This window comes from Piliocolobus tephrosceles, chromosome 10 (assembly GCF_002776525.5).
Source record: "Piliocolobus tephrosceles isolate RC106 chromosome 10, ASM277652v3, whole genome shotgun sequence".
NCBI lineage: Eukaryota > Metazoa > Chordata > Mammalia > Primates > Cercopithecidae > Piliocolobus > Piliocolobus tephrosceles.
The window spans coordinates 82328098-82352336 of NC_045443.1; the positions used below are offsets into that span (position 1 = coordinate 82328098).

General features: G+C 36.9%; 1 protein-coding gene across 2 annotated transcripts in view; it reads right to left on the reverse strand.

The window, feature by feature from the left end:
• Positions 1-22233, reverse strand: part of SLC6A15 (solute carrier family 6 member 15) — a 54242-nt gene extending 32009 nt beyond the window's left edge. Inside the window, exons 1-3 of one of the 2 annotated variants that reach the window (XM_023203604.2) lie at positions 22118-22233; positions 21135-21317; positions 1280-1751 (exon numbers count right to left, since the gene is read on the reverse strand). In XM_023203604.2, coding sequence (XP_023059372.1) covers positions 1280-1568 — 289 coding nt within the window. In that variant the 5' untranslated portion in view covers positions 1569-1751; positions 21135-21317; positions 22118-22233. Of the gene's footprint in view, positions 1-1279; positions 1752-21134; positions 21434-22117 lie in introns of those variants that run through there. The other variant, XM_023203687.2, reaches the window with a different exon arrangement.
• Positions 22234-24239: the final 2006 nt, after the last annotated feature.

A 24239-nucleotide genomic window follows, 5' to 3' on the forward strand; every position in this document is an offset into this window, starting at 1 on the left:
TATAGGGATGCACAGTGCATCACTGACACTGTATCAATCTTTACCTCTAAGGCAGATTTGCCAAATGGGCTACTTTTTCCAAACCTTTTGTTTTGAACCTGCCTGAATTAACTAAAAGATATCTTAAACATATTTTGTCACCATAACATCTTAGAGTTTCATGTTTCAGTGGCCAGGAAAAATTTACATACACATGGGTTTTATTATTTTATTTGACGCAGGGTTTGTAGATTACAACTATATTAAAAATAAACCATATTTTTGCCCAGTCAATAAAATTATCACAAACTAGAATCGAATACCAAAATATTTGTTATATACTTTGCGTCCTGAAATGCATGACATATGGAGTATTTTGTTTTCAGCCACACTTATTTTAACAGCATGTACATGTACATAAATAATAATATTTCATACACATAGATAATAACATTTCAATCCAGTGTTAGATTAAATTCAGTTTGATTTTGGTGTACTATAGAACTAGCATCATACATAAACAATTTTCCCTTTTGTAAAGTTTTTTCCCTAGACTTCTAAGATAATTTTTGCTAAATAAGCCTTTATAAGTACAAATACAGATATTAATAGCAAGAATAGCAATGATGTTGCAGATAATTTTGTTCAAAATTAAGGTTGCTAATTTCTTTAAAGTTGTCTTTGAAACTGAACATTGTTCCAAAACACCATGGAACTGGAAAGGAAATACATAAAATGCCTAAGGATGAAGAATGTCTAGCATTATATTATCTATTTACGTTCCTTCTACTGGGATTTAAATGTTCTCACCAGCATTTGAAGATCATAATTATGCTAAATTACATATCATTTTTTATTTTTTGAAGAGTGAGGCAACTTAAAATTAAGAATTAATAAATCATGGAGAGAAAATTCTCTGTTTTCCTTCACCAGTATTGTCATATATCAGAAGCTTTAGATTATTCTTCAAAGGGAATAACTGACAGGCACAAATGATGCAATATTTGTTAGAAAAGTTTCACTCAGTAATTCAGAGATGTTTGATAAGCTTCCAGAGAAAGAAGTTGAGAATGTGTTACCCTTAAGCGATCCCGGAGTATTCACAGCAAGCCCATCTGCTCCTATGGAAACCTAATCCGAAAACATATCTGGGCTCACTTCCCACAAAGAAGTGGGTTTCTCTAGTTTTACAATGAAATTGAAAGTTTCAAAACTAATGAGACACAGCAATAATACGAGCTATTTGAGAAACCCAGTTGCAATTTACTACAGTAATTTATCACTTAAAAAAATTACTTACCACCCCCATTCTTCTGACATAGGTATGGAAATCGCCACACATTTCCTAAACCTACAGAAAATCCAACTTGGGCCAGGATGTATTGTAGTTTACTGTTCCAAGCTGGTCTTTCATCTTCGACTTCAGATCCTTCTTCAACATCTGTATCTTTCTCTTCTGGGCTATCAACAATTAGTTCACTTGTCTTAAAAGCATCATCAGCTGAGTCTTCATTGGAAAGAAGGTCTTTGACAGACTCAGTAACATCATCATCTAATTCTCTTTTTACCACCTTGCTATTTTTAGGCATTGGAAACTATGGGAAGTATTAAAAAAAAAAAAAAAAAAACTCCCTATGGCAAATGTGTTAATTCTGTTTTTCAAAACAATGTTACTTGATAGGAAGACCGAGGATGATATCAAATAAATCCTTGATTCAAGGTGATAAAGCCTTATGGATTCTGAATCCGTATGTCCAGTATTCTGTAGGTACCTGTAAAATTATAAGTTGAAATGTGATTATATTTAATGATGAAAAATATTTAAAATACAGAATTATTCTTTTTTATTTTTATGACAGAAACCCTTTCTACAGAGTATAAGACATGTAATTGTCTTTAGTGTTTCAGAGCTTAATACTCCCATAAGTATAAGAATTGTAAAGCACATATGAGCTTCGAATACAATTTTCTTAGCTAACATCCTCCTTCTTGCAAAAATCTCAGATATACTCCAATGCATAATGAATATTCTGTTCATTAGTAACTAAACTTTTAAGACTCTTTTTCTTAATTCTTTATTTTTTCCTCCCTGACTAAAGCAGATCTTTTCTTATATATCCCTGATTTTGTTCCTTGTAGAATTATATACACAATTGCAAACCAACTGTGTAAATTTGTCTTATATATAATCTCTTGTGTTCAAATATTTGTCATTCACTCATTTGATATTAATTGTTCTTCTTAAAAATTTGACCTAGTTTATTTTATTTTATTTTTGGAAATAGGCCCCCACTCTGTCACCCAGGCTGGAGTGCTGTGGCAAAATCAGGACTCACTGCAGCCTGTATCTTTCCCATAGATACTCTTGCCTCAGTCCCACAAGTAGCTGGGACTAAAGGTGTATACCACCACACCCAGCTAATTTTGTTTTTCCTTTTTGAAGAGATGAAGTCTCACTATGTTGTCTAGGCAGGTCTTGAACTTCTGGGTTCAAGGGATCCTGCCTTGGCCTCCCAAAGTGCTGGGATTATATTGCATAAGCCATTGCACCCAACTCGTTTGATATTTATTGTGATGGGGCTTTATGGGATATAATAATCAACATAAAACGTTGATTTGTAAAAATCATGTAAAAACGTACAAAGCATGTTTTTAAGGATATTATATTTAACAGAGAGAAAGGGACATCAAATAACAATACTATAGTGCAGAATTTAAACGACCCAACATTATTACAACAGGAAAAATCAAGAATGTTGGATAAAATTAGAGTTGAGCACAAATGGAGTGAGGTCATACCCAAACATAAGGAAAAGTATAAATGAGACGAGAAATGGTCAATGTACATTATATATGTGATCAGTCTCTTAACAGCTCAAGAAAAATACTGTAATCACTTTGGGATTTTTTTTTTCCTTTTTTTATTTGTATGTTACATCTCCTATCCTTTTCCCCATTCAAACACAGACCGAGTAAGTATACAAGACATATCTACAAATCAGCGACACTATGTTAAAATGTGACTGAAAATATGAGCACTTATCTTCAAATCTGGATCAGGAAGCTTATGAAATGGTAGCCCAAGAATTCTGCCCTTCATTTATGGAATAAAATAATAAAATACTTATTAAAAAGGGAGTTGAAGTGAGTATTTGCATGCATTAAGAGCTCCCCTTCTAATATGAGCAAAAAAAAAAAAAAAAATGAATCCTTAATGATATTATAAATAAAATTACTTAAGCTCTCTTTTCTTACTATTTTGTTTACCCTCTCCCACTTCTTGTTCTTTCTGGGGTGGCTGTAGGAAGATAGGGGAAGAATTGTAATTAACATTAAAGTATTCACAATAACATGTAAGTCTGGGAGAAAATAAATCATTGCCTTGAGAATGACATTGTTTATCTTACCCCCATATTATCGGTGTTTAAACTCATCTGTTGAATGAATGAACTGAAAGGTTTAAAGAATAAGATCATATAACTAAACAAGTATTGTGCACTATTAGATGTTTTCTTTTTTCTTTTTTTTTTTTTTTTTTTTTTTTTTTTTTTGAGGGGAATCTCACTCTGCTGGACTGCAGTGGTGCAATCTGGAACCTCTGCCTCCCAGGTTCAAGCAATTCTCTGCCTCAGTCTCCTGAATAGCTGGGATTATGGGCACCTGTCCCCATGCCTGGCTAATTTTTGTATTTTTAGTAAAGACGAGGTTTCACCATCTTGGCCAGGCCTGTCTTGAACTCCTGACCTCGTGATCCACCCGCCTCAACCTCCCAAAGTGTTACGATTACAAGCGTGAGCCACCGCACCCAGTTTGTTTGTATTTTTACTCCAAGACCATGCACCCACTGAACATAAGAATTCACTTCTTGTGCACAGGTTTCATACAGCCAAAAGTAAATAAATAAATTTAGTTTCTGAAGAGATTTACTAAAACTAAGTATAGTGACAACAATTTAGAAGCCAGATCAATTTCAAATTTTTAAGAGCAACTTTCTTGAAGGATAACCATTTTTATAAATTCTAAAAGCCTGCCTAAAACTTTAGTCCATAAATGTAGTCTATAAACATAGACAAAAAAGAAAATCATGAGAGGTTGGCAATTGCCAAAAATGTGTTATAATTGTTACATCTGGGAATAGAAGAAGAAACGAACAGAATTGTCCAGGAAGAGAGATGGAGTGATAAAGTATCAGTGCTTGATAGGTCATATGGACAGTGGCAGAATCAGTATCAAGTAACAGCACAGCCTCTGCCAATTTAGCAGCATCCATTCTTGTGACAGAGAATCAACTGTGGATCAAGCTATCACTCACTGCACTTCCTCTGCACTGAAGAGTTGTAATACTTGTCCTCATCATTATTTGGTAAGGGACTCCTGTCTACAACTGTACAATAGAGGAAGAGTCAACAAAACATTGTTCATGGGCCAAATAAAACCCACCATCTGTATTTTGTAAAAAAAGATTGTATTGGCACATATCCCTGCCCACAGATTTACATATTGCTATGGCTGATCTTGTGTTACAACAACAGAGTTATTGTTATGGACCATAAAGCCTAAAATGTTTACTAACTCTTCACTGAAGACATTTACCAACCTCTCTTTCAGAGAATAAATCTAAATGAAAAATGTGGAGTTCCCCAGTTCACTCCATTTGTACGGCACTACTTTCCATGTCAAAAAATATTCTAATATAGAACTTTTCTTATTCAAAATGAGTAGTTTCAAATAATGAAAAATATGTGTATGGAAATGGAGAGATAGAGGTGATAGTGGACACAGGAAGAAACATAAGCAAAAGACATATACAGAATATAAATATACACCGGGAAACAATGTGCTTCAGAGTTACAAAGAAAACATTTATTTAAAATAAATTTCATGGAAGTGAACTAAAAGATTAACTGAAAGAAAAAGGTAAGTGGATGAACACCAGAAATGGGAGAATTCATCAGGGGGCTAAAAATCACATTAGAAGCAACTGAAGGCGGGACGTGGTGGCTCATGCCTGTAAACCCAGCACTTTGGGAGCACTAGGTGGGTGGATCACCTGAGGCTAGGAGTTCGAGGACAGACTGACCAATATGGTGAAACTCCCTCTCCACTAAAAAAATACAAAAATTAGCTGGGTGTGGTAGCGGGCACCTGTAATCCCAGATACTTAGGAGGCTGGGGCAGGAGAATCATTTGAACGAGGGAGGCAGAAGTTGCAGGCAGAGGTTGCCGAGATCACTCCACTGCATTCCAGCCTGGGTGACAGAGCAGGACTGCGTCTCAAAATATAAAATAAAATAAATAAAATAAAATAATAAAATAAAATACAGAAACTAGAATAAACAGTACTGAAACTATATCTGAGACATGGAGCACAGATGTAAAGAAAGTTCACAAAAAAGAAATGAAAGGGTACAAATATCTTAAAGTAATTTAGAAGAAAGCTAATGGAAACTGAAGTCTGCTAAAGGTAATCCAACAAACTTCTAATTGGTATACCAAACACAATAATACAATTAATAAAACACAAAATACTACAAGAAAAGCAGAGGTTTTACTTGAAGACTTGTATTTGCAAATAATAATAATATAGGAGAATAAACACTGAGAAATTACTAAGATAAAGAATTCCTAGGGATTTCAAGCAGAATTAGAAAGATGAAATTAAAACACTTCTCATAATATTCATTAATAGATGAAATTAAAACACTTCTCATAATATTCATTAATTTCAATAAAACTAAGAGAAAAATATGTGATTTCCAATTTTATACCCAATTAATTTGTATTCTGATTATAAAAGCCACAGGCAAATATTCCTATGCATGACAGAAATGATGAGTGCTATGGGATGAAGGAGTGGGGAATGGAGGGAAAGACTAAATAATCATAAAATTTAGCCAAAGAGAGAAAACAAAGTGAAAGATCTTAGTAAAGAGGAGCCATGTTAAAGAATAGAAATGAACATTAATTTAAACAAGGAGATATGGTTTACATTTTATAGAAATTATGTGCAGGGGACAATTATGAATTAAGTTATACAAATAAAATCAAAAATTGAAATGAGAGGAGAAAAAGAAATAAAAGTGTGAAAATACGCTCATCTTTCATGTAGGAAGTAATAGATACCGTGTAAATATGACTTGGTTGGGCTCAGTGGCTCACACCTATAATCCCAGCACTGGAAGGCTGAGATCGGCAGATTACTTGATGCCAGGAGTTTGAGACCAGCCTGGCCAACATGGTGAAACCCCATCTCTACCAAAAACTACAAAAAAGCACCTTTAGTCCCAGCTACTTGGTTGGCTGAGGCACAAAAATCACTTGAGTGAGGAGGTGGATGTTGCAGTGAGCCGAGATAGCACCACTTCACTCTAGCCTCGGTGACAGAGTAAGATCTGTCTTAAAAAAAAAAACAAAAAACCTTATTATGTAAAAGAGGATAATGACCTTAAGCTCTTCATGTTTTCATATAATCTGTCCTATTTAATTGTAATGTGATATTTTAAGAATCAATATGTGTTGATGTGAAAAGACATGTATTGTTCCCAAATATTTAAATACAGATTTTAGAAAGAGATTATCTTGAGTGCAAATTGTAACTCTGTCACTTATGGTTTTATGACCCTGGCCAAGTTACTGAACTGTGCTTCAGTTTCTTCATTTATAAAATGAGAACAATAATATACTTATCTACTAAAAAAGTGCATAAAGTCAATGTCAGCACACTCAGAGGACTCAATATATTCTCTCTTTTATTACTATGATTTTCACAACACGAAGACTATAACTGATTTGTTGTATATGCTTCTGTAATATTAAGGACAATGATAATTTTCTCCTTAACACAACTTTTTTGTTTGTTTCAGATATCCATTGCTGCACATCAAATATCCTCTCTACTTAGTGGCTTTGAAAAACAGTTTAATTCGCTCATGATTCTCTGGATTAGCAGTGTGAACCAGGTTTACACGATCAGTTGTTCTTGAATTCGGTCCTGCACTGCAGTGATCTGTCAGTTCCAAGGAGGTGGTCTAATATGGTCTAACTGACATTCTAGCAAAAGGCAGGCTATCAGTTGGAGCACTTTGGTTTGCTTATAAGTAATCTCTCCAAAATACTAGCTGCAACTTGTTCATATTGTAGCTCAGATTTCCAACCGTAGCCAAAAAAAAAAAAAAAAAAAAAAAAAAGGTGAGTCCAATGCACAAGTGCTACTGGAACCTCTCTCTAGTTCACATTTGCTGCTAATGCCTCGTTGGCCAAAGAAAGTCTCAAACCTAAGTCCACACTGATTCAAGAGTAGAGATAAACCTTACGTTTTGATGGAAGGGGCAACAAAACCCTACTGCAAAAGGCATGCGTAGAGAGGGAAAAAAAAAATACTGCCACTATCTTTGAAAAAAATTCAGCCTCTGCTTAGTTTCCACCTCCCTTGAGTTTTAGTCTTGAGGAGAGGCATAAAGAGATTAAAAAAGTAGGCATGTCATCCAATTCCATCAAAGGCATTATGCCCAGGCTGTAAATACTGCCGTAGTCATGGACTTTGGTTCCTGGTTTTCAGTACTATTTTCATTCTTGTCCTTTTCCATTTCATTGCCAAGCACCCCATTGTTTCTTTGAGCTCCTGTGGCTGCCAGTATTACTTTTCTTTTGCCTCTTATCCAGCATGTTTCTACAGATTGCAAAAAACCCCAAATGGCACACCAATTATGAATCAAAAACTACTGCTCTATTTCCATTCATCTATCTCTGTATATGAACATAAATACACAAATATGTTGGGAACTTCACATTATTTAACTCTGAACTTATATTTACCTCTTTCTCAAGCTCTCATTTTTTGTATTGCTTTAGTTATCTTCATATATTTTTCAAAATAAATCCATTTTGAAGCACTTAAAACTAGATCCAAAATTTTTATAATCATGATAATAAATTTCCATCTCAGTGGTTCTTAACCCCAACCATTTTGCTTTTTGTGTTCTTTCTCAAGATTGTTTCACCTATTCTAGGTTCTTTGATTTCCACATAAATTTTGAAATCAGCTTGACAATTTCCACCACAAACACACACACACAAACACACACACACACACACACACACACACACACACACACAAAACAAAAACAGCCTACTAGGATTTAAAATTGAATTACGTTGATTTTATTGATCTATTTGGGGAACACTGACATCTAACCAATTGAGTTTTCCAGTCTATAAACTTGGTGTATCTTTTTATTTATTTCATGACTTTAATTTATCTCAACAGTGCTTCACAGATTTCATTGTACTGGTCTTGCACAACTTTTGTTAAATTTATCTCTGATTAATGTGTGTTTGGGGTATGATTGCAAATTCTTTTCTTAGTTACAGGTTTCAATTGTATTTTGCTAGTATGTGGAATACAACTGATTTTTAATATAGGCTTCTAACCACAAAGATGCTAAATCAAGTTTTGTATCTTTCTAAGATCCCGGAGGACCTCCACTTACATAATCATGTCATCAGTCAATAATGATAATTTAATTTTCATTTGTATAATTGTTTACTTTTATATCTTTCTCTTAACTTATTTTACTGGTTAAGACATCCACCAAAATATTGACTAGATATGCTAAAGGCAAACATCTTCATTTATGTCTCAGTGTTACTTGAAAAATAGTCAATGTTCCCCTAGTACAATATTAGTTGGGCAATTTTTTCATAGATCCCTTTATTAGTTTAGATATGTTATTTTATATTCCTAGTTCAATGTGGTAGTTATTTTGAATTATTGTGGTAAATTTTGACAAATTACTTTTGCCTTTATTAAGATAACCACATGAGTTCTTCATCTATTGATATGGAGTATCCCATATTCATTGCTTTTGTATCTTAAAACAATCTTTCATTTATGAAACAAACCTCACTTGGTCATGATGAATTACTTTTTAACACATCACTAAAATAAATCTGCCATATTTTGTTATAGATTTTCTTTCAACTGCATTCATGAGAAAGTGGGTATATACATATATATATATATATAAATTTATTTTGTTTCTCTGGTTTTGGTGGTGTCTTAGAAAGCTTTAAAATGATTTCTCTTTTATTTTCTGAGAGTATGTGTGTAGAATTAGTTTTATTTCTTCTTTAAAAGTTTGGCAGCACTCACCAATAACCCAAATCATCTAGGTTTGGGGTTTTCTTTCTGAAAATGTTTTAAATTAAAAATTCAATTTATTTCATTGATATACAGCTACTAAGATTTTCCTTTTCTTGTTTTACTTTTGGTAAGCCATCTTTTTGAGGGATTTGTCCATTTTACGTAAGGTGCCAAATTCAGTGCCATAAAGTGTTCTATAACATTCCACAGCTTTTAAAACATACATAGAATTTGCCATCATATCTCATTTTTATTACTGATATTGGTAATAGGTCTTTTTCTTTGTTTTTATCTTGACCAGTCTTGCTATATAATATGTTCACTACAAAATTAACTCAATACTTTCTGCCATTCTTGTTCCATCTTTCAAAACTTTCTACCCCCCAAGCCATTGTTACAATCTCTTTTGAAATTATATTACATTTTAATTACCATTTCCAGGGAAAATATGCAAACACTTGAAGTAGCAGGTAAGTATCTGCATCTGACACAAATGATGGATGACTCAAACAGATATGTCTGCACTGGCTAATTTTTGGCATTTGTCACAAGCTTAATATTCTATAATAAAGCACTAGAACACCAGTAAATTATCTCCCTGACTTTGACAACTCACAATTTCACTGAAAAAAAAAAGTTTTATTTAAATATGAACTAATCTGAACACGGAATTAATTATTTACAGATTCAAATGCAATTCATTTTTCTATTTTCTAATATAGGACAAAAATAAAGACCATTCAAATCAAATCAAAATTTGGACCATACTGTAATGCTCAAGAAAATTTATCACCATATGCTGATTAGTTTATAGTTATGATATAATTACAGAGAAAAAAATTTTCATCAAGAGATTTGGTGAAATACTGAAATAATAATCTTGATGAAAAATATGATTTTTTTTTTGCAAATTATATCCCCTTTACATAAAACTTTTGCATTAAGTTATAAAATAAAAAATTACAGAACCAATCAAAAGGAAAGGAAATTTTTTTTTTCAAATAGCAATACCAAGTCACAATTTATCCTTCATTAAATATATATTTTTTTTCCCAAAAGGTGGACTATAAATATAACACTTGTCAGAATGGCTAAACTTTGTTTTTTAAAGTAATAACACCAAATATTGGTGAGGACATGTAGAAACTAAATCAATCACATGTTGCTGGTAGAAATGTAAAATAGTACAGTCACTGTGAAAAAAAAGCTTGGTTACTTTTAACACTAATAAAGACTTCTCATAGTATCCACCAACTATATTTCAGGGATATATCACAGAAAAATAAAAAAAGACTTACAAAACTTGTATACAAATGTCCATAGCAGCTTTACTCATAACAGTCAAAAACTGGAAACTATCCAGTATGCGTTTTAATGGGTGAATGGTTAAATTGTGCTACATTCACACCATGAACCACTACTCAGCATTAAAAAAAACTACTGATACATGCAACAACTTGCATGTTCCTAAAGGAAATGATACTCAGTGAAAACAATATAAAAATGCCAATTTCAAAGAAATACATATATAACAATTTTTATATAACATTTGTGAAATAACGTAATTATAGAAATGAACAACATATCCATGGTTTGAAGAGTTAGGGACAGAGAAGGTAAGTGGGTGTGCTTATAAAAGAGTAGCAGGGGCCGGGGGCGGTGGCTCAAGCCTGTAATCCCAGCACTTTGGGAGGCTGAGACGGGCGGATCACGAGGTCAGGAGATCGAGACCATCCTGCCTAACATGGTGAAACCCCGTCTCTACTAAAAAATACAAAAAACTAGCCGGGCGAGGTGGCGGGCGCCTGTAGTCCCAGCTACTCGGGAGGCTGAGGCAGGAGAATGGCGTAAACCCGGGAGGCAGAGCTTGCAGTGAGCTGAGATCCGGCCACTGCACTCCAGCCTGGGCGACAGAGCCAGACTCCGTCTCAAAAAAAAAAAAAAAAAAAAAAAAAAAAGAGTAGCAGGTTACTATCTTCATTGTGGTAAGGGATACAAGAAGGTACACATTTTATAAAATTTCATAGAGCTATAAACATAGACATATTGTGGATTATGCCACATCAATATGCTGGTTTTGATATAGTACTGTGTCTTATATAAGATGTTAAAGTGGTGGGGAAGTCAAGTAAATCGTGCACAGACCTCCATGTGCATCCTTCTGTGAAATTGTAATTATTTCAAAATTAATTATAATCATAAAGCAATTTTCATAAATTGGAGTATATTTTTGTTGACTTCTGTGAACCAAAGACAGACAATCTTTCAAAATTCTTTTAAAGATTTCTGAAGTAGAGAAAAAGTTTTTAAAACAAAGTTTTATTAACATATTAAGAACACCTCAGACTTAGGCATTATATTCATTTCCTGAAGATTGCTTTAACAAATTACTTCAAATTTAATGTCTCAAACAACAGAAATGTATTCTTTCATACTTCTAGAGACCAAAGAATCCAAAATAAGTTTCAGTCAACCAAAATCAAGGCGTTACCAGGTCGGTATTTTCTCGGGAGGCTCTAGGGGAGAGTGTGAACCTTGCCTTCTCCAGCTTCTGGTGGCTGCTGGCATTCCTCAGTTTGTGGCCTCATTACTGCATTCTCTGTTTCTGTGGTCAGATTGCCTACTTCTTTCTACTTCAGCCTAATATTCTTCTCCATCTTTTTTATAAAGATGCTTGTCATGGCATGTAGGGCCCACCTGGATCTTCTGAAATCATATCTTCATCTCAATACTTTATCTGCAAAGACTTTTCTTCCAAATTAGGTAATATTTACAGATGTCAGGGAGTAGGAACTGGACCAATCTTTAGGAGGCATATACTATTATTTAAACTAATGTATACTATGTTTTCTAAAAATAATAATTTAAAGGCACTGAATATGTTTTATTTGTTCATAAATCCTTATAAAATGTTATTGGATCTTTCATAGTGATTTGCTATAGTAGGCTGCTTTCCCTTCTTTTAAATCTGAGTTAACTCTGAGCTTGCTTTGACCAGAAGGCAGCAGCAGTGAAACTATGCAAGTTCCAAAGCTATAGAAGCTCGGCAGTTTCTGCTTTCCCTCTTTTGGAAGCTAGGCACCATGTAAAACAGTCTACTTCTCCTGCTAAAACCCCACATGGAAAGAGAGAGAGAGAGAGAGTGAGAGAGAGAGAGAGAGAGAGAGAGAGAGAGAAATAGTCTCAAGCAACCATCATCTGAGGTGAAGCTCCAGACATAGGAAAAAAGGTATTGATATTCCAACTCTAGCTGAATTGCCAGCTAACACCAATCAGAACAGATGAACCATCCAAATGAGCCCAACCACCTCACAGAAGAATGATTTTAAAAAGTCATTATTTTAAGACACTATGTTGTAGAATGGTTTGTTGTGTAGCAATAGATACCTGAAACATTTGTCTAAGGATAAGATTAATTATGTATTGGATTTAACTAAAATTAAACAAACTTTACTGAAATTTAAAATACTGTCCAATAATCTTCACAATGTGGCAAGATCTATGTAGAGGATATGTGGTTTAGGCGTTTAAATACACACAGTAATTTTATTTTAACCATAAAATAGGTATTAACTTTCCAAGCCACATTTAGTGAATCATATGTAAAGATGCATGTAGTCAATTTCATGCTTAAGGCATCTTGGAAATCATAAGTGAAACAGAAATTATCACTGCAAAATCTGCAGACATCAAAATGACCATGAGAGAATACTAACATAAACTCTACACACATACATTTAGTAACTTAGGTGTAACCAATCAGTTCCTTAAAAAACACAAACTACCATAACTTAGCCAATAAGAAATAGGTCATTTAATAGCTATATAACTAATGAAGAAGTTGAATGTATAATTTTAAAACTGTCACAAAAGAAATCTCACTGGAAAATTCTACCACACATTTAAAGAAGAATTAACACCAATTCTACACAATCTCTTTAGACAATAGAAGATGATAGAATAATTCGAATTTCATTTTATGAAAGCAGTATTACTCAGATACCAAAATCAGGCAAAGATCATAGGAAAAAATAAAAAACTACAGATCAATATTCCTAATGAATATAGACACAAAATTCCTTTACACAGTGTTAGAAAACAGAATTCAGCGATGTATAAAAAAATTATATTCCATAACCAAGTAGGGTTTATTCTAAGTATTCAAGGTTGGTTCAATATTCAAAAATCAATATGTAGCATACAATAATAACAGACTAAAGGAAAAATCACATGACTATATCTACTGATCCAGAAAAGACAAAACTCAATATCCATTTATGATCAAAAATGTCAAAAATTAGGAATAGAAGGAAACTTTCTCAACTTGTTCAACAGCATCTACAAAAATTTTACAGTTGACATTATATTTACCGGTGAAAAACTAATTGCTTTTCCTTCAGGATAAGAAACAAGACAAAAACGTCTACTCTCACACTCTTATTGAATATAGTATTGGAAGTTCTAAGCAGTGGCATAAGGAAAGGAGAAGGAAATACAGTCACCCCTTAGCGTCCAAGGGGCATTGTTCAAGGACCTCCCACAAATACCAAAATCCTCAGATGCTCCAGTCCCACATTCATCTGTGTGTCCTGCATCCCACAAGTATTAGATTCACATCTGCATTGGTTGAATCTGTGGATGCAGAACCTAAGATACAGAAAGCTAATTGTATAAGTCACATAAATCAAGAAAGGAGAAGAGTCAAGTTACAAATTTATGTATAAGTCACATAAATCAAGAAAGAAGAACAGCCAAGTTACAAAAGAGTTCCATCACATAAGGATTCCCTGTGTTGGCCTTTTATAACTACAACCACTTTGCTCCAGTCCCCAGGCTCTCCTTAACTCCTGGCAACCTATAATCTGTTCTCCATGTTTATTTTTTGGTCATTTCAAGGATGTTATATGACTGTTAATAATACAGTATTCAATTTTTTTGCAGACATTCTGATTGTCTATATTATAAATTCTAATGCATCTACAAAAATACCTTCTAGAATAATAATCCAAAAAAATCACAGAATACAAGGTAAACATACACAAATCATTTATAGTTCCATATGTTAGCAATAAACAAGTGGACACAAATTAAAAATGCAATAGCATTTATAATCATTAAACTGACATAATTACACAAAAATGTAACAAAACCTGGATGGTACATTTTTTGCTGAAAACTAGAAAGTGCTGATAAAGTAAATGAAAGAAGATCTAAATGTATGGGAAGACATGCCATGTTCATGGATTAGAAAACTCAACCTAGGAAAGATGTCAGATTTCCCTAAATTGATATATGGTTAAATGAATTCCTATCAAAATATCAGTGACATTTTTCTACAAAGAAGATTATTTCAAAATTTATATGAACAGGCAAAAAATTAGAGGAGCTACAACAATTTTAAACAGAAGAATGAAGTGGGAGGAATGATTCTTTCTAATTTTGTGACTTATTATGTAGTCACAGTAATGAAGTCTATGTGAGGTTGGTGAAAGGAGAGCCAAAAATGAATGTAATAGAAGAGGCTACCCAGAAAGAAGTGCACACAATATGCCCAACTAATTTTTGATAAAGGTACCAAAGCAATTTCAATGGAGAAAAAAATAGCTCTTTCCACGAATCGTTCTGGAAATAGTTGGACAACCCTAGGCAAAAGTATAACCCTGAACCTAAACCTCACACCTTATACAAAAATTAATTCAAAATGAATCACAAACTTAGGTGGAAAATATAAAACTTTAAGAAACAAATCATCAGATTAAATCTTTGAGATCTAGGGTTAACCAAAGAACCCTTAGACATGACAAAAGCAGGATTCAGCAACAGGAAAACTGTAAACTGGGCCTCGAAATTTGAAACTTTTGCTCTGTGAAAGAGCCTATTAAGAGGATTAAAAAAAAAAAAAAAAAAAAGCTTAAAAATGGGAGAATATATTTGAAGGTCACAAAGGACTGGTGTTTAGGATATATAAAGAACTCTTAAAACCCTACCGTTGCCGGGCGCGATGGCTCACGCCTGTAATCCCAGCACTCTGGGAAGCCAAGGCGGGCGGATCACCTGAGTCAGTAGTTCGAGACCAGCCTGGCCAACATGGTGAAACCCCGTCTCTAGGAAAAACGCAAAAATTAGCGGCTGTGGTGGCAGTCGCCGGTAATCCCAGCTATTATACTAGGGAGGCAGAGGCAGGGAAATCTCTTGAACTAGTGAGGCGGAGGCTGCAGTGAGCCAAGATTGTGTCATTGCACTCCAGTCTGGGGCACAAGAGCGAGACTTGGTCTGGGGGTAGGGGGGGAACTCGACCGTTGCCACGTTGCCAGCCGCGGTCGCTCACGCCTGTAATCCCAGCACTTTGGGAGACCGGGCGGATCACGAGGTCAGGAGATCGAGACCATCCTGGGTAACAAGGTGAAACCCTGTCTCTACTAAAAATACAAAAATTAGCTGGGCGTGGTGGCGGGCGCCTGTAGTCCCAGCTACTCGGGAGGCTGAGGCAGGAGCATGGTGTGAACCCAGGAGGCAGGGCTTGCAGTGAGCCGAGATCACGCCACCGCACTCCAGCCTGGGCGACAGAGCCAGACTCCGTCTTGGGAGGAAAAAAAAACAAAAACAAAAAAACCCACCATTATAAATAAAATAAGAAAATAGGTACAGACATTTCATTGAATATAATATATGAATGACAAATAAGCACATGAAATGAGGCTCGATATTATTAGCCATTAGGTAAATGCAAATTTAAAATACAATGAGATGTTGCTATATACCTATCAGAATGGCCAAAATATAGTGACAACCAAATTCTGGCAAGGATGCAGAGAAAATGGATCATTTATTCATTACTGGTGAGAATGTAAAATTGTACAAACACTCTGGAAAACAGTTTGACTGTTTATTTAAAAACTAAATGCACAGCTACCATGTAACTGAGCAAGTGTTCTCATTTATCCTAGATAAATGAAAATTTATGCTCCAGAAAAGCCTATGCAGGACTGTCCATAGCAGTTTTATTTACAATAACCCTAAACTAGAAATAATCCAGATGTCATTCAATGGGTAAATAATTATAAATTCTGGCACATCCATACTATTAAGTACTACTCAGAAAAATCTACTGATATACATAACTTAGATGAACCTACAGAAAATTATGCTGAGTGAAACATCAATTCAAATACATTGAATACTGTATGATTACATTTTTATAATATTCTTGTAATGACCAAAAATTAAATATGGAGAACAGATTAGAGGTTGCCAGGAGTTAAGGAGAGCCTGGGGACTGGAGTGAAGTGGTTGTGGTTATAAAAGGCCAACACAGGGAATCCTTATGTGATGGAACTCTTTTGTAACTTGACTGTATCAATATCAATATTCTGATTAGGAAACTTTCATATAGTTATTACAAAATGTTATATTTGCAAAATGTTATATGTATTGTGTAAATGTTATTACACAATGTTATATTGTCAAGCACTTACAAGAACTCTGTGTTATTTCTTACCAACTACATGGGACTCAACTCCCATCTCAAAATTAAGACTTTTTTTAATACCCTAAAATTATGCCTTTTTTTTTTTTGCTAGTATAATTGGCTAACTTTATTGAATCAAGTACTAAATATGCTTCTACAATATAATTTTATTACTGAAACTCTGGAAAGAGGAAACTTTCTTGTAAATTCAGAAACAACAACAAAAATCAGGGAGTAGTCAAAATACTCATTGACTTTTGTACCTTACTAATTCCATGACATGTGATGAATGAATAAAACTCTACCAAAGGTGTTCATTTGCCTCTGTCTTCACTTTAAAATATTTTATGTATTTATATTTTGAATACAGAATACTATAATATGGTATTAAAGGGCACAGAGTAAAGAAATATATGTATCTTCCTACCCTTTCTCCCTAGAATATACTGTACCATCTGTACCTCCCAATAAGTAATCAAAATCTTCAATAAATATTTTCTGTATATACTAGCATATATGTGTGTGTGTGTGTGTATACACACTTAAACATTCTCTGTATATTCAAGCTAATATATGTTTTCTCCCCACCAGCCCCCAATCTGCTTCTTTTTACACAATTACGATGTGCATAATTCTACCTCTTAGTTTTTCACTCAAATAAACTCTTTGAAACTTTTGATCTCAATGTAATAGCTTCATTTAGAAAAACTTCTGTATGATATTGCTTGGTATAGGTATGCCATATATTTAGATCACTGCTGATAATTTGCTACTACAATGTTCCAACAAATTACTTTGTATATCTTGCATCTCCATATCTATAGAATAAACTTCTAGAACTGGAATAGCTTGATCAAAAGGTATGAGCTCTTATAGTTTTCATAAATATTACCAAATAGCCCTTTATAAAAATTGTGTCCATTTGCACTATCACCAGCAATGCATGACAGTACCCGCTTTCTTCTGCCCTCTTCTGTATAACAAATAATCTCTTTGATCTTTGCCAATCTGATAGGTAAAGAAGTTCCCAAAGTATGCATTATATTTAAAAATAAAAATCAATTGATCTTACGTGAAAAGATACCTTAGCACATTAATCACGAGGAAATAAAGTGACCTTCAAGGCTGAACACAACTTACAACTCTGCCCTGTGTCAAGTGATACTATGCATTTAAAATTGCCCTATAACCCAGTTTATTTTTAGGGCTTGTTGTTCACAGAAAAAGAGATGATAATTACCGGTCAAAGTTAATATTTAAGCAGATAAATATATCAAAAATTATTTAGGGCCGGGGGCGGTGGCTCAAGCCTGTAATCCCAGCACTTTGGGAGGCCGAGACGGGCGGAGCACGAGGTCAGGAGATCGAGACTATCCTGGCTAAGATGGTGAAACCCCGTCTCTACTAAAAAAATACAAAAAACTAGCCGAGCGAGGTGGCAGACGCCTGTAGTCCCAGCTACACGGGAGGCTGAGGCAGGAGCATGGCGTGAACCCGGGAGGCGGAACTTGCAGTGAGCTGAGATCCGGCCACTGCACTCCAGCCCAGGCAACAGACCCAGACTCCGTCTCAAAAAAAAAAAAAAAAAAAAAAAAAAAATTATTTAGTAAAGACTGCCAGAAGACTAGTGTTATAAGTAAGGGGGAAATAAATCTAATGATTCCTGCTGTGTAACCTTGAATGTTGTTCATGCATCTAACTATGCCTGTGGATTTTTATTAATATCATCTGCTGAGAAACCATTTCAAAATCTACTCTGCAGAGCTGCATAGGAATATACTAATATATCCTATCATGCATATATATGTAGTAATAAAGAATTAACATACTCTTCCACAAGGTGAGAGGTCCATTGAGAAATGAAAGAAACGTTTTTAGGAGCTTTTGATAGCCACCACAGTCTCTTTTGGGTCTGCCATTCTAAGTCAATGATCGAATTGCCTAGATGATATAATCCCAGAGTTAAAAAGAACGCAAATATCTTACCTATTCACATACACATTTTATTTTATGACAGGAGAAGCATATTTACAACTTCAACTATGATCACTGGGTAAGGTAATAACTATGAATATGGACTTTAGATTTTAGTAACTAGTTGACTTATTTTAAATGTTTCAGTAGGTGATAAGGAAGGCATCTCATCTGATTATTGGCATCTCTCATGACTGTTATCCAGTTTTAAGATTCCGTATTATTTCATATTTATTGAGTGATAGAGTACTTATCTCCTAGAAACATATAAAAATGGCTTTCTTTATTCCATTAAAATATTATATCTTGAGTTAACTATATTAGAATTATAAAATAATTTTTCAATCAAGTATATAACGCGCAATCAGAAAAAAGAAAAGCTTATCAACAGTAAAGTATTATCTTTCTTTAAAATCCTATTAATTCCTGTCATCCTAAAAAAAAAAAAAAAAAAAAAAAAAAAGACTGAAAATCACGGGATTTTCATGGTCGAATATCTTGAATTTAATATGAAAGAAAAAAATACATACTGTTTATTAGTCCAAATTGCACCATGTTGTAAGCTCCCTGCTGTTTTGCAGACCTTGGTCAAAGCAAAACATTTCACAGGGGTTCGAGCTGTGAGAAACATCCCGTCTAACCAACTGTCCACAAGGGGGACAAAGGCCCAACTAAAGAGACATCCCTATCATATCTTGTTGGACAAAGGTCCAAAGAACACCCTGAACACCAGAACGACATTCCGCCGGAACAAGGGCCAGAACTGCCTCTTCATGGAAGCATCTTATTAACATCCCGCCGGGCACCAAGGCATACTGCTCAAATCCCTTCTGCCCATACCTTTACATTGACCCAGCCTGTAAGTGGCAGCGGGCTCTGGCATTAGCCGGGTCCCCCACTTCTGTAGGTTTTATGCTGGACAGAAAGCCTGAATTTGCTGTTGAGCCGCCTTCTTTCTGTGTGTGTGTGTGTGTGTGTGTGTATGTGTGTGTGTGTGTGTGTCTTTAACCCTTGCCTTCCCTTCAAAACCTGACACTGTTCAAAAAAAATTTAGTCCATCATTAAGCATTTATTAAGAACGTATAAGTCAAGCCCAATACTAGGTGCCTAAGACATAAGTAGGTCTGTATTTCAGCACTGTTCTTGCAGAAATGAGACTGGGTAGGTGAGGGGCTTGATGAGGGTTGTGTCTGCAGAGAATAATTCCTCAAAGCAAACACTTTGTTGCTGGTGTCGCGGAAAAACAATCAGGCATTGACAGGTAGAAAATAGCTTTTACAGGATGGGCTATAAGGAGACCAAAGGCAGCATATAAAGCAAATCCTTCATTTCTCCCATACGTCTTAAGTAGTGAACCGCAAGAATAGTGCAGACTAAGATTGAGTCTACCTTTAAGATCTGGAGGGGAAAATGGCAAGACCAGAAGAAACGGTCGCAGACTCATTTGCATAAGCACCCAAACACTGCTTACGTCACTGCGCCGGAGTCCGGACCCCGCCCCGTCTTACTCCAGCCTTTCCCAGCTAGGGAGGAGGATGGTAAGGGAAAGCGGGAGGATGGAAAGGGAGAGCGGGACGCTGGAGAGCGCGAGCCTCGGGGCTTTGCTTTCCTCAAATGTATATCAAATGCTGCTTCTCAGCTCAGGGAAAATAATTCCTGCTCCCGCAGCCTGTGCCACTGGATGGGTCATGCCTGCCCCCGAACGCCTCGGGCATCTTGATTCATTCTTATGTATCACGCTGGTGCGCTACGTTAGAGTGCAAGATTTTCCCTGTACTCAATACCGTCTTCCCAGTCACACACAGAACAGCCTAGTGAAAGAAAGGTAGAAACGATCTGGGTTTCTTACAATCCCAGCAGCACCACCCTCACCGCCACACTCTCAAATTCCAGGTGCGCAGAAACACAGGAGCCGTGATTTCTCCAGCAGCCACGTGCCTTTCGCATGGCGAAAGACCCCCTTTCGGGCCATTTATCACAGGATACCTCAAGCAAAAGGGAACTGTGGTCACGTGAAAACACTCTGTCCTCGGTAGTCGCCTTCTGCCTTTGCAAAAGCGAACGGAAGCGAATGAGGAATAAAGCTCTCTGCTCTCCCCGCCCCATCGCCCACCTGCACGAGGTTTAGCTTCCAATTCACCTCGCGCCTCTCTCTTCCCCGACCCTCCCAACTTTCCTCTTGGACTTCCCCATGTTGGACCCCACCCTTCAACCAACCCCGACTTGACTTGGAAACGAGTAGGTCTCTGGGGATGCTGTGGGTAATTTCCACGACGGGAAGGAAGGATGGCGGCACGTTTCAACCCATGTGCTTCCCCTTACATGTGCAGCCTGTCGCCCCACACCCTGGTTGTGCAGAGGTGCAGAGTTAGAAGGTTGCCCGCCCAGCCCAGCTTCTCCCTCCCAGGGCTTTTGAGCTGCCCTCCCTCCTCCCACCCCAGGACGCAGCGAGTCCTTCCCGGCATCCGTCTGCCAATTCGCTCCCTGTGCTGGTGCCCAGGCTCCTGGGTGGCTAATGGCGAGCCCCACCTCATCCCCAGTTGTGCCCTTAGCGTAGGCGCTTGCCATTACCGTCAGTGTGTCTTGACCAAGCGCCTTTTGCTGCTTCCACGTCCCGGCAGGAGCAGCAGCAGTCGCGAAAGGGTAGGGTCCAGGTGGCTGTGACGGAGGCCGAAGAGAAGCTGTTTTCAGAGAAGCAGCTTCTTGCCTAGGATGGGACCAGGAGCTGGGTTTTGGGGGTTGCTGCCCTGCAGGCTGGCAAGGAGAGACTCGTGAGCGCCTGTGTGTCTGTCAGGGAAACAGCACGGGATACAGGCTCGCGGGTGCGGGTGCGCGTGTGCATGCGTATGTCTGTGCGCGCGCGCGCGTGTGTGTGTATGTGTGAGGGTGTGACGGAGGCGCCCACGTGCCCGGCCCGCCCGTGTTGCGGGCGCCTACAGGCTGCAGAGGAGAAGGGTAAGCTGTGGGCGGTGGCGGGGCGCGGAGGGGTAGCCAGGAGAGCAGGCTGAGCTCGGCACCTCCCCGCCCCAAAACCCACTGATGCAGCGGCCACTGCGGCTGCCCAGCGGCGTCTTCCCAGAGCCCAGGGCTGTGCCCGCCCGATGCGGGGTGCAACTGAGGAAGCCCGCTCCAAAGCAAAACAAAACAAATTCCTCCAGCCATCCCGTCTTTCTCCAACCCACTCAAGCGAAAGAATGGACCCCAGTTACCCGCCCCTGACTTTTGCCTCAGTGAGGATAATAATAGGCATGGTGCTACCTAGCACCATCTGAATATTCTCTAAGAGTCAGTAATGGGACTAGAAAAAATGGGTGACCCGAAGAACCCTTTTCCCTACCTATCTCCACAAGCCGGCCATTTCCATCTCTTGCGAAAGAAAAAGCCTCTGGGCATTGGCTTCTCCGTCTGGCGGTGGCCTGATAGCGCTCAGTGATTCCCTCCAGGTTATGAAAGGCCGTTTTAGAAAGCTGGTCCTCCCTCACCTACCGTGTGTTGGTGCCTCAGCAGCCGACTCTTTTCCAAGGGGTCTCATTAGAAGATGAAGCCTAACTTACCTCTGCTGACAATCAAGGCATGATCGTAATTATGCCACGTGGAGAATTCCTAAAATATACATCTCGGAACACAAAGCTTAGCCTGCTTTTGAAAATGGCTGAACTGTCCCCTAAACAGTGCATATGCTCTAGGGATGAAATTTTCCGTCCTTGAAACATTCAAAATTTAAAAGAAATGCAAAATGAACCTAGAATGTAGGTAGAAAGATTCAGTAACCTAGCAAAGTACATTTTTCACTTCCAGATTATTAACATTACTCTTAAAAATACTTTTGTGCACTTTTAGGCCTTTTAACAATCCCTTAGATTTTTACGGTTCATAACCAATTAAGATTGAATTAAATAAAAAAGGCCATTGCAGACAGGTTTTTCATGCAGTGAAAAATCTCTTGGAAAGAAATCACAAGACCTAAATTTCAGGTCAGAACATTGCTACTAATCCTTAGCTTTTAAAGCAGCCAAGAGAGTTTTTTCTCAGACTCTCTTCCAATCCCAACTTTGAAAAATTAAAAGTTAAGAAATTAAATTAGATTTGATTCCCTGATACCCCTCCCCTGCCATGAGTAAATAAATGCTCTTTGATAGATGCACCACAGGAAAAAATAAACAGTCAAAATAAACCTTTCATAGAAATTTTTTGCTTTTTACTTCACATTTTGGTGACAGGCAAATATTTAATGTTGCTATATAAAGAAACTGAAATACAGTACCAATGTTATCAATAACAACTGAGAAAATTTTAAGAAAATAAGGTGAGCTGTGTCCACCATGATCAGGATTAGGATTATCTGTGGGAAACACAGTTATCCATATGCTGGCAGAAATAGTTCACGGTAGTACCAAGAGGTACTAAAATTATTTCTCTCTCATGCTTTTTCAGTAATGTCTGATACCTAATTCCAATACATATGCATAGGTCACAAAATATTTGTAGAGTGATGCCCTCCATAATGACTGATACTAATTTATGTCTCAATGCCAATGAAGAGAAGTAGGAGAAAGGAACTACTGTTTTAAGCTTCCCACTAAGTACCTGGGGCTTAATAATATCTTATTTAATCCTCTCAACTAATTAATGAGGTGATTTTCCCTAATTTAGAGATTAGAGAGTGGTGATACTCAAAAAAATTGCAAAAAGTCAGACAACTTGTTCAATGACAGAATGGAGAAATAAATTCAGATCTTCTGGCCTCAAACTTCATGTGCATTTATACTATTTTGTAATCCTCTAACAAATTTATTTATTTTTATTTTTTTTTATTTTTTGAGACGGAGTCTCGCTCTGTCGCCCGGGCTGGAGTGCAGTGGCCGGATCTCAGCTCACTGCAAGCTCCGCCTCCCGGGTTTCCGCCATTCTCCTGCCTCAGCCTCCGGAGTAGCTGGGAGTACAGGCGCCCGCCACCTCGCCCGGCTAGCTTTTTGTATTTTTTAGTAGAGACGGGGTTTCACCGTGTTAGCCAGGATGGTCTCGGTCTCCTGACCTCGTGATCCGCCCGTCTCAGCCTCCCAAAGTGCTGGGATTACAGGCTTGAGCCACCGCGCCCGGCCATTTATATATTTTTAACAGGAGGAAAGAGTAGAATCTCAACACATGTAGTAGGCAACTTTGAAAACAATAAATAGAGGAAGAATGGAGAGACCCCAAAAGGAGAGTCTGGGAACCCCAGCCAAAGGTAAAATGTATCCATTTTTAAAATTTAACAACAGTGAGTCTTCAGAGATTTAAAATTCAGTTGCTAATGTCTTTTAGGCTAATGATCACAGAGTTCTTTCTGTTTCACCATTGGGCAAAATAGCCAACATGGTATTGCTGTGGGAGGAAGAGGCAGCACACAGAAAGGAAAAAAAAAAAAAAAAAAAAACAGAACTTAGAAGAATTAACTACAAGTTAAGGTAGACTAGTGCTTCTAGCCACACTGTATTTAATAATATTAACAAGATTCATTAAATGTTAATTATGTCTTTGCAATGTACAGAATAATTTCAATATTTTATGAATATATACTTCTTAATTCTTACACCAAGCCTGTGATGTAGGTCTAGTTTTTATCAAACATTGTCAAAGAAAAATCTTACAGTCAGAAGGCATCTGTTAGATATTGTAAAAATAAAAACCTGCCCC